Source organism: Poecilia formosa, unplaced genomic scaffold (assembly GCF_000485575.1).
Source record: "Poecilia formosa unplaced genomic scaffold, Poecilia_formosa-5.1.2 Scaffold103, whole genome shotgun sequence".
In the NCBI taxonomy this organism is placed as follows: Eukaryota; Metazoa; Chordata; class Actinopteri; order Cyprinodontiformes; family Poeciliidae; genus Poecilia; species Poecilia formosa.
The window spans coordinates 787,464-799,285 of NW_006800042.1; the positions used below are offsets into that span (position 1 = coordinate 787,464).

The 11,822-nt window shown below is 39.6% G+C and overlaps 1 protein-coding gene across 1 annotated transcript; it reads right to left on the reverse strand.

The window, feature by feature from the left end:
• Nucleotides 1–2,625: 2,625 nt before the first annotated feature.
• LOC103142893 (unconventional myosin-Ih-like) lies at nucleotides 2,626–9,558 on the reverse strand. Its single transcript, XM_016674843.1, has 22 exons — nucleotides 8,918–9,558; nucleotides 8,709–8,824; nucleotides 7,981–8,179; nucleotides 7,792–7,872; nucleotides 7,430–7,609; nucleotides 7,251–7,349; nucleotides 7,050–7,163; nucleotides 6,894–6,965; nucleotides 6,678–6,797; nucleotides 5,909–5,976; nucleotides 5,681–5,786; nucleotides 5,510–5,590; nucleotides 5,152–5,243; nucleotides 4,926–5,020; nucleotides 4,763–4,809; nucleotides 4,513–4,593; nucleotides 3,668–3,773; nucleotides 3,481–3,598; nucleotides 3,275–3,388; nucleotides 3,112–3,188; nucleotides 2,960–3,028; nucleotides 2,626–2,714 (listed from the first exon to the last, which is right to left on the reverse strand). The coding sequence occupies exons 1-22, from the start codon at nucleotides 9,065–9,067 to the stop codon at nucleotides 2,626–2,628; spliced, it is 2,274 nt and encodes a 757-aa protein (XP_016530329.1). The 5' UTR covers nucleotides 9,068–9,558.
• Between the last annotated feature and the right edge of the window lie 2,264 nt (nucleotides 9,559–11,822).

An 11,822-nucleotide genomic window follows, 5' to 3' on the forward strand; every position in this document is an offset into this window, starting at 1 on the left:
GCATATCCATTCAGTAATTATTCATTAGAAAACATTTAACGTCACAGTGAATTTCACACTAGGCAGTCGAAACACAATGGAGGAGATTTGGCCTATTTTGGGGGTGAGGAGTTGTGGGTGGGGTGGGGGGTGGCTGTACAGAGGAAGGGGTGAAGGCAGGAGAGGGCGGAGGGGAGCAGTATTTGTCTGATCTGAGAACCTCTGAAACGGGTCCGTCTTGAGACAACGAGACAGACTAAATAGCGCAGTAACGGTCCGTGCCCTGCTGCTTGCTGTGACACTCATTTAGGGTGCTCCAGTGTGCCCCGAGGGCAAACAATAGACCCTTGTTCTTGGCAATCTTGTGCTGTAATTTGGACTCCATTACTTTGCTCATATGGGGCCCCATGGACGGACAGAGGAGGCTAGTCAGATGAGTGGGTTTTTTTTTTTTCCCACCTGTCAGCACGGCACCCCCAGTCTTCTCAACCCTTACTTGAACAATACGCCTCACCCTGTGCTCCCCACCAATAACCCTCACACGACCCCCTTCCCACAGCACTCCCCTCCCACTCACCCACTTTAAGCCTATGAGACAGGTGAACAATATCATTGAAGGAACCCTTTTTTGGACGTCAGAATCAATCTGCTGATATGATGGTGGTGTCGCTGCTGCAGGGTATCTGTGACACCCCCTTCTTTCATGGGAACAAACTTCTCTCTGGGCAGCAAACGGGGACAATCTGCTGGGACAGCGTGACTTCGGGTTGCCATACAGTGTTACAAGCAATAACATGGGCAGATAAGCTGCTGTCAGGAGATTGATTAATTCAGAGGTGATGATAATGCCGGTGTTTTCGGCCTTTCGGAGCAAATCTGGAGGTTTGCCGTTTTCGTTCAGCTCATTCTTTTGCAGAAAGCAGAAGTGTTTTTAATGACACCGGCCCTGAAAAGCTGAACACTAACTGGGCGTTCTCAGTGCAGGAGGACAATGGCGTATGAACATGATGAGGAACCTGGCAACTGGAGAGGTTCTCTATATAGCCTCGTGAACACGGGTGCATCAAAATAGATTAGATAACCATTAAAAGTTTATTTCTTAAAAGTTCATTTCGGCAATTCCATTCACAAGGTGAATCTCAAACTCGGATTAATTTATTTGATGCTGGTGATTGTGATGAATATGGCTTACAGATAATGGAAACCCCTTAATTTAGTTTCTCACAAAGTTAAATTCTTGCAATAGAGCAAAAAAATGACAAGGTTGAGGAATTACAGCAGAAAAATAAGAAAAATTTTATATAATCAGATGTCCAAATCTGTAAACAAACTGAGAAAGGAATATTGGTACACAGAAGAGAGCCAAACCGCACCTAATCCACCAAAGAGTCAATTGCATCTTTGACAACAAGATTAAAACTCCAGAGGTTTCTAAAGAAGCTGGTTGTTGACAGAGTTCAATATTCAACCATATCAATGGAAAATTAAAAGAAAGGAAAAATGCGGCAGGGAAATGGAGACATACAATATGGACACTGCAGCTTCTTACGTATACAATTAATGGCTCACAGGTCTCAAAACTTGATGTGCAAACAGGTGATTCACCTATTTGTTTCTGCAGTATTGGGGCAGAGATGCATCCAAATGCTGCAGGAGATTCACAAAGTGTGGACTGAGCTTACAGTGCTTAAACTGAGCACAGACATCCCATTCAGTATTGAATAGCAATGACTAGAAGCAATAGAAATCTTGTTCAGATGCAACTGACGTTTTTATTTTTCTCACACATTGATGCCCTGGGCAATGAGCCATATTACCAATATCAAAACATCACCACAGCATCATCCATTGAATCAATGATTCATGTAAATGGACGCTCATCCAAGTGCCGGATGAAGATACAGTGCAGTACAAGCCATGGATGCATCTTTACATAGACTGAGATTTCTGTATTTTTTTTTATTTGTTTTTATTTAATGCAATTTTTAAAATTTCTGGGTAAATCAACGTTTTTATAAGCTTGTCATTCTTTGCTCTATTGCAAGCCGTGGTCATCAAAACCAACAGAAATAAACCCTTGAGCTATGCCGCTCGCATCTGTTTAAAAAAGTTCACTTTTTAATGAGATTCTGATTTGTTGAAAAGCACCTAAAATGCATACTGACCAGTTCAGTTACACAATAGACCATCCAATCTGACACAGCGTGGAAAGTGAGATTGTGTAATGAATCCCCGAAAGCCACTGTCAGATCAGGTGAATCGCCTCAGAGAGTAAGCAAGTGTATTTTAATTAAGAGATGGTCCCTGAACTTGGTCTAGAGTGTCATTGTCGCCTGAGACGGAGTGACCTCATCGGTGTTGAGAAGTGGAGTTATCTTCTCATGAAAGAGGGGGAGGTGGAGCGGGGAGCCGTTGTTACCTGCTGATTCGCTTCATTAATTTACTCACAGACAAGAGAATTTATCCCCCTCTTACAATGGAAAAAATGTCAGCTGTTGACCTCAGCGTAAGCAGAGAGGCGTCTTACAAATCTATCTGCTACTTTGATATTAGCAACTACAAGTGAGCTGTTGCTGGCAGATTNTATTATTATTATTATTATTATTATTATTATTATTATTATTATTATTATTATTATTATTTTGCTTACTTCTTGATGACTTTTACAGCCCATGCTCTTTTCTCTTTCTCCTTCCTGGCCTGTGCTCCTCTCCAACACGTCTCAATCTTTGTTGCTGAAGACATGAAATGAAAGTTACGTTTGCTTGCACTTCAGCAAAGTCAGAGGTTTGAATATCTGTGAAATGTTCCTAAGTCTAAAACATAATGTCTGTTTTTTAATCACTTGCTGTTGGAGATGTGATAGATATTTTTAGCATAAAAACTTCTTTTCCAATCCAGTGTATGGTGCTGGTATCAAAGTTATCTTCATGGTTTGCAAATATTTAAGCACCAGTCTGTTTCATGTTCTGATATTTACCAGCCTCTTTCTGTTTCTTGAACTCTCCCTTCACTTTGTATCCTTTATACTTGGCCTGAAGTTTTGATGCTGCAAATCCAAAGCATACAAAACCATTAAAAGCCTTAAGCAGTGATAATAAAGATTTGATTTGAGATTTGAATTAAACTCACCCAAGTCATGTTTGCATTTCTCGTAAGCATCCTCTGTGGCATAAAGGGTCCTGGGATGACGGATGAAGATCTTGGTTCTATAAAAATCCAATCAAGTATTGTAATTTTTGCCTAAACTGGCTTACTGGGTATTTTTTAGGCTGAATTAGAAAGTTTTCTTCACCTTCCCATCTTGTACTCATCAGGCAGGTAGCCCAGGTGTTGAACCAGCAGTTCAACCCCATCAGCAGGTATTCCTCTCCAGTGAGGCCAGGTGGCCGGACACAGGGGTTTGTATCTGTGACATGAGCCAGGTAAACACACACAGGAAACGTTTACACACATGAAATCGAGCACAACTTCATGGGGAAAGATATGTTCTTGCAGGACCTCTTTAAGAAGTCCTCATACTTCCGACGGTAAGCAAAACCAGCTCTTCTGACTCTGAGATGCTCCATCAGGCCCAGGTACTTCACCTGGTGTCTGATCAATGCTTCATCAAACTGTCCTGTGATTGGATGACAGCGATCATAAAACGACCGTGTTGATTCTATTGACCTTTTCTGAGCTGACATACCTGGCTGCTTGGACTCATTGGACTTTAGACAGCGTATGTACCAGGCCTCTTTAGCCATGAGCATCTCTGTGAGCTTCTGCAGGCTGTTCTTAAACTGGGTCGCTACCTACAGACACAGCCGTACCGTCAGTTCAATTGGCAGATACATCATGTATGAATTAAGACTTTTAGTCCGATTGTGGATAACAGATTTTGCCTTGTCAGTCAGAATGTATTATCGCCAGTCTTCAAGGGATATAAATTATGGATATAGGCTTAATTATTTGCATACATCTGTATGTATTCTTAAATACATGTTTCTTACATATTCTTAAATACAATGTCTTTTAGCAAACTGCAGAAACACCAGACATTTTCTGTAGTCACAGCAAGCTCAAGGAATCATTCTGGTGGAACATTTCACCACTTTTCTGACCAGAATTGGCAAAGTCCATACAAATCAGTTGGCGTCCACAATATTTTTATTAAGTCTGCTTAACGATACCTGATCTGGATCAGTGTCCTGTTAGAACATTCGATTTTATCCAAGTTTAATTACCAGCTTCTTGATTTTAGGTGAAGTTGATCAATTTGGATGTAGTTTTCCTTTATTCCCTTTTGTGTACGATAGTTCAATGGCCTCTTCAAAGAGCTTCATCCTGAAAATACTTTATGTGGAATTAAAATGGCTCCATGCCTGGAAACCAGTTAACTGAGATAAGCTGCGCCATTTCTGATAGGAACAGTGGCCAAATACCCAATTGGTGTCTGTAAAAATTCATCAAAGATGTTTGTTGCATCATCAGTGCATGAACAATTTTACATTTTATTGTTACCAATAAGAATCCAAACACAGATGAACTTACTGTCTCTGGTCTCCTCTTGTTTGTTGTGTCCACAGCAGAGAAGCACTCCCTGACAATCGTATTTTTTGACTGACACACCAGCTTTAAAAAGAAGTGAGAATCCACATTAGTGCATGTTTACATCAAGATAATAAATTGTTAAATATCATCCATCCATATCTTGTTTTAACTTTCTGCAGTCTTGCAACAACATACGTTTTGGTTACATATCTGTATCTCAATAATTAGAGGTGCAAAAATCCGTACTTACATTTGTTATGTTTCTGTATAACAGGTCATTATTTTTGTCAAGAAAACCTAAAAATGTAAAAAATCAAAAAAAAAAATCTCAAAGTTAAAGGACTGCCACTATGAAATTACTGCAGTCCAGATGTTAATGTGAAAATGGCCTCTGGACTGTGGTTTTATTTTACCCACAACGCAGTAAGTGACCTCCCCGGCGTAATGCAGGAGTCTGAAATCTCCCCTCTCCAGAGTCTTCCGTGTCATTTTGTCAGCCAGTTTGTGTCTGCAGTCAAAGAGGTGGAAACAGAGTCAGAGGTGAACCATAACTCTTTGTCTTCATGAAGGCACAGTCCACTCCACTGAGCAGAAACCTGATGTTTGTGGTCGCTAATAATGCTACAAAATTTAACTCACGTCACAAAGTGCGGGTGATTGCCCATCTTTTCTTCTAATCTCTCCAGAAAGGTGAGATCGGTGGCATCTCCTGGCCTGAGACACTCTTCATCCTGCAGAATCAGATTCAGGTATTTATTTTATTATTGTTAAACATCACTTATACAGCCATATTCAGTAAATTAGCGTATTAATGAAAAGTTCCTTTATTTCAGCAATTTAATTCCCCAAGTCTAATACAATGATGGTTTCCCACTTACAGCTAATGAAAGCATGTGATTCCATAAAATATTAAAGATAACAAAAACAAAATTTTTACTACAAAAATATGGACAAATACGACTGCATTTATGTGAAAAGACTTCTGAGGATTACACACCAGTATCGATATGATTCCTCTGTGTTTCTCCTCAACCAGGTCACAGATGATCTTATTGTTGAAGAACTGAACCGGCTCCCACTTTGAGAACAAACCACTTAGAATAAAGCTAGAAAATGTTGATGATCATTCATTTTGCTTTTTCTTTTTCCATGCTTTGATCAGTCTCACCTCAATTCCCTCAGCTTCGTATTCTTCCTGCTCAGCTTTGAGCGTCAGCTGGATGAAAAGCTGCTGCAGCTTCTCGTTGCAATAGTTTATACAGAACTGTTCAAAACTGACGACAAAGAGGGCAAATATTTCAGTTTTTTGTGTGCAAAACTCATGTATGATGGTAGCATTGGGCAAAAACGTGTTATATATTTATCACAGAATCAACTATCGGAGAATGCAGCTCACCTGTTAACATAGAACACCTCAAATCCATATATGTCCAGAAGCCCGATAACAGTCTTCCGTGAAGAGTCCTAGCGGAAAATATTGCTATAAAATACTGAACTTTAATAAACTATTCTCTATGGAGGACCAAAACCGACATAATAAAAAATAAAAGAATAAATATATAAATAAAAGAATAAATGTATAAAAATAAAAGAATAAATATATATTTTGATAAGAAATAAAAGCATAAATATATTTTTGTAGGACCAAAACTGACAAAATAAGAAATAAAATAATAAATAGATAAATAAAAGAATAAATATATAAATAAAATAAATATAAATATAAATCCATAGTTCTCACCCCTTGAATGTTTCCACATGTTGTTATGTCACAGCCATAAATGTAGTTGTATTTTATCTGGAGTTTTACTGAGAGTACATCATGCAAGAAGATGGATAGAAGTGGTGGGAAAATAATGCATAGTTGTTTTTTTTGTTTGTTTTTTTTGCTGCTTTTTTTTACTTTTCTTTTAAAATACAAGTGTGGTGTGAATTTGCTCTAATACCTTAAGTTAAAACCAGTGAAAACAATTCTAAGTTAGCAGAAAACTTTGCTACCTGTGTGTTATGACTCTTTAATTATCTCAGATTTTTTTTATTTTTTGAGAATGCCATAAAAATGCATTGAATTTTGTGGTTGCAAAAGGAAAAATGTAAAAAGTTCAAGGGGTGTTTATGTTTTAGCTTTGAAAATAAAAACCGGTATGTAAGCTTTTACATCATACCTTGTTCTCCATGGACTCATTAATCCTGTTGACCAACCAGGTAAAAGTCTGTCCGTAGATGGCTTTGGCCAGGGCGTCTCTGACATAGATGGCGTGGTCTATTGTGAATGGACTGAGGACCTTAAAAATATTTTTATTTAAAAGTCACAGTTGTAGTTGGGAGAAACACAGTTTTATCACCTAATGAGAGTAAAAGAGGCTTTGGTGTCTGTCCACCTGCTCTGTTTTGGCTTCAATCTTTCTGAATGTAAGTCCTTCCTTAAGGCTGTTGGCATCCACCCCCAGGAGCTGTGAAGGAAACTGAAATGAGTCGCCAGATGGATTTCTGAGCCTCGTCTGGACATCAAACTCAGGAATGTTTGCTTTCCTTACATCTGAAACCCAGTTCAGCTCCGTGTTGTTCTTCAGGAGGGCGTGACCTTTACTGTCCGGATCAAAGTGAACATTTCCCAAATGGAGAACACTCGCAACCACCCTAAACAGATGCTGCACAGAGACACTCAGGTTTTTTTTGGTTGTCTTTTACCAACATGTTCATGTTAATACTGGTTCAAGCGAAGCCATTCAACTTACATTGGTGTTAGTTTCATCAAATTCAATGACTTGCAGGGCATTTTTGACAGACTTCCAGTCGTTTTTGTCATTAATAGACGACACAATGGCACATTCCCCCTGTTGGAAACAAAGAACACACAACTGTAAAATATTTATAGTCGTCATAATTAAGAGTGCTCTTCTGAAGCCATGCAAACCTGCGTTAGGTAGTAGTAATGCTGGACGTCTCTCTCAAGGCCCAGCTGCGTCAGCAGGTCATCGGATCCTCCTTCCACCAGCTGGTAGAAAACGTGGAAGTTCCTTTCTCCATGATTCTGGTGCACAACCCTCGATTTCTCCAGCAGGTAGTTCAGGATGTGGCCTCCAACAGCATCCCCCTTCAGGCATCAAGATTTACATTTGATCATCTTAACATTATATGCAATGCTGACTTTGCTTTCTTTTCATTGGCTTTGTAAGGTAAAAGAAAAAAAAACATGTTTTAATTGTTTTGATCCTTGTTTCTTTTTTTACTGATATATATGTTTTTTCCCACAGCAGCATTTGCTTGAGTCCTTACCTGACTGTCGAACTGAATATCCATGTATTTCCCAAACCGACTTGAGTTGTCATTTTTCAGAGTTTTTGCATTCCCAAAAGCCTTTAATAGTAAAAAAAGAAAGCTCTTTTATTCAGAATAATCGTCACAATCACCTCTTATTTAAATGCACAGCCGATGTTCTGATAAAATTAGAAGCAACCATTGAACCTCTAAGACAGGGTTGGACATGAGCATCTTGTCTCTGACGGTGTTCATTAAAGTGGTGCTTGGGCAGCTGACGGCATAATACTGCAGGATCTTCTTTGAGGCCTCAGTTTTTCCTGCTCCACTCTCACCAGAGATGAGGATGAAGTGATTGTTGAACTCTGTCAGCATGGTGTGGTAGGCATTATCAGCCAAGGCATAGCTGGATGGATAGATAAGAACTGTTACACATCAAAGGTCTAGTTAGGCAAATATGCGTTAACAGGTTTAAAACGACAAGATTTATATGGATTGGTGATTATATACATTTATAGAGTAATATAGCAAGATTTATAGCAAGATAATAAGATTTATTTTCTTTACAATTCAGATTATGTTGAAATTTACCTAAAGGATCAGATCCAAAGAATTATTGTGGACATTTTTAATTGACTTTGCCTTTCTTAAATAAACTAAAACAAAATGGACACTCTTGATTTGGGCAAACCAATGACGTTGATTTTTTTTTTGTTCCTGGTCAGTAAAATCCCAAATCTTTCAAGTCATTTCTGAAAACAGGATTTTGATAAAGGATATTTTTTCTTTTATTTTTCTTTAATAATCCCATGAGCTGAAATTTTTTTAACCATGTTTTTTCTTGTTTGCTACAGGATAGAGTTAAAGATTTTATTGACTTTATTTACACTCTGATTGAACAGTGTACACAGTTTGGATGCCCATCAAAAACTCACATATGCGGTGGAAGCTCAAAAAAGTTGACACCCATGTAGACATCCATCTGTTTCTTACTGTAGATGTCCAGGTCCTTGTATGGATTCACAGACACAATCAGTGTGCCAATGTAAGTCTAAGGACACGACAGAGTGACAACAGTACTTATTTCATCATTCAAAACACATGATTTAATTTAGATGTGGATTTTCTTTTTTCTGGAACTCACATAGATTAGATCCTTGCTGAAACGTTTCTTCAGATTGCTGATCACAGCCACTTCTGTGGTTTCATCCAGAAGGACAAAGTCCTGGATTCCCACTCGGTCCCTGGCGGTCAGGGCACCCTCCATGTCCAGCCGACCCTGTGCAACAAGCATCAGTCATCCCGCAGCTCAGTACTCTGCTAAAAGCTCCTGAGATGGTAAATTGTTATTTACTGTTAACCCAATGTTGTGTGATCTATTTCTTAGTACATTTTTATTTTATACTATTTAACTTTAATTAACTGAATAGTGTTTGCTAGTTCGTTTTATTCTACAAATAGGAGAAAATTGGGCATAATAAAAACAAATGCAACAGTTATAAACAACACATGCGACAATTATGAATGGATAAAAAGTTTCAAGAAATCTGTTTTGACATCTCCATCTGGATGAACGCATGTTTCAGTAGACAACTCCAAGGGGTAGCAAAGACCAGAAAAGGCACATACAGTCTATTTTGTGGATCTATAGAAACTAAAAAGATTTTGAGCTCCTAAAAGTCTCTGTACCAATGGCTTTGATTATTCATATGAACAAACAGAAGATAATTGCTACACCATTCACAGGGACCTTGGCTAGCAGCCGTTCATTCAATTGAGCTGATGCTCCAACTAAACACTACACAGAGTGCAAAATGGACTGGCAGAGCCTGAAACAGCGGCGTGTTTTAGAAGTATAGTGGGAAAAAAATTCCACCAATCTGTTTAGCATTCACAGCACCAACACTTTGACCAAAGGTTTTCACAGCTTTTGTTGGTTTTATTTTATTATTTTTCACCACCCCCTCTTTGGAAGCAGAAATCCTTTGATTCCCAACTCTCTCTCTAAAAACATTTAAAAAAAGATAATCCATTGGATCTAATTGACACAAAGCCCTCCTTTCCCCCTCCCTCATCCGTCCGTCCTCCTCCTATGGCCCTCGTTTCTTCTGAGAACGGCCGAGGGGCTTTTTGTCCTGTAAATACCACGGAGGAGAGACAAAACAGACGTCTTTAAAATGCAGTCTACAATCCATTACACATATTCTCCCTGCATATCCATTCAGTAATTATTCATTAGAAAACATTTAACGTCACAGTGAATTTCACACTAGGCAGTCGAAACACAATGGAGGAGATTTGGCCTATTTTGGGGGTGAGGAGTTGTGGGTGGGGTGGGGGGTGGCTGTACAGAGGAAGGGGTGAAGGCAGGAGAGGGCGGAGGGGAGCAGTATTTGTCTGATCTGAGAACCTCTGAAACGGGTCCGTCTTGAGACAACGAGACAGACTAAATAGCGCAGTAACGGTCCGTGCCCTGCTGCTTGCTGTGACACTCATTTAGGGTGCTCCAGTGTGCCCCGAGGGCAAACAATAGACCCTTGTTCTTGGCAATCTTGTGCTGTAATTTGGACTCCATTACTTTGCTCATATGGGGCCCCATGGACGGACAGAGGAGGCTAGTCAGATGAGTGGGTTTTTTTTTTTTCCCACCTGTCAGCACGGCACCCCCAGTCTTCTCAACCCTTACTTGAACAATACGCCTCACCCTGTGCTCCCCACCAATAACCCTCACACGACCCCCTTCCCACAGCACTCCCCTCCCACTCACCCACTTTAAGCCTATGAGACAGGTGAACAATATCATTGAAGGAACCCTTTTTTGGACGTCAGAATCAATCTGCTGATATGATGGTGGTGTCGCTGCTGCAGGGTATCTGTGACACCCCCTTCTTTCATGGGAACAAACTTCTCTCTGGGCAGCAAACGGGGACAATCTGCTGGGACAGCGTGACTTCGGGTTGCCATACAGTGTTACAAGCAATAACATGGGCAGATAAGCTGCTGTCAGGAGATTGATTAATTCAGAGGTGATGATAATGCCGGTGTTTTCGGCCTTTCGGAGCAAATCTGGAGGTTTGCCGTTTTCGTTCAGCTCATTCTTTTGCAGAAAGCAGAAGTGTTTTTAATGACACCGGCCCTGAAAAGCTGAACACTAACTGGGCGTTCTCAGTGCAGGAGGACAATGGCGTATGAACATGATGAGGAACCTGGCAACTGGAGAGGTTCTCTATATAGCCTCGTGAACACGGGTGCATCAAAATAGATTAGATAACCATTAAAAGTTTATTCCTTAAAAGTTCATTTCGGCAATTCCATTCACAAGGTGAATCTCAAACTCGGATTAATTTATTTGATGCTGGTGATTGTGATGAATATGGCTTACAGATAATGGAAACCCCTTAATTTAGTTTCTCACAAAGTTAAATTCTTGCAATAGAGCAAAAAAATGACAAGGTTGAGGAATTACAGCAGAAAAATAAGAAAAATTTTATATAATCAGATGTCCAAATCTGTAAACAAACTGAGAAAGGAATATTGGTACACAGAAGAGAGCCAAACCGCACCTAATCCACCAAAGAGTCAATTGCATCTTTGACAACAAGATTAAAACTCCAGAGGTTTCTAAAGAAGCTGGTTGTTGACAGAGTTCAATATTCAACCATATCAATGGAAAATTAAAAGAAAGGAAAAATGCGGCAGGGAAATGGAGACATACAATATGGACACTGCAGCTTCTTACGTATAAAATTAATGGCTCACAGGTCTCAAAACTTGATGTGCAAACAGGTGATTCACCTATTTGTTTCTGCAGTATTGGGGCAGAGATGCATCCAAATGCTGCAGGAGATTCACAAAGTGTGGACTGAGCTAACAGTGCTTAAACCGAGCACAGACATCCCATTCAGTATTGAATAGCAATGACTAGAAGCAATAGAAATCTTGTTCAGATGCAACTGACGTTTTTATTTTTCTCACACATTGATGCCCAGGGCAATGAGCCATATTACCAATATCAAAACATCACCACAGCATCATCCATTGAATCAATG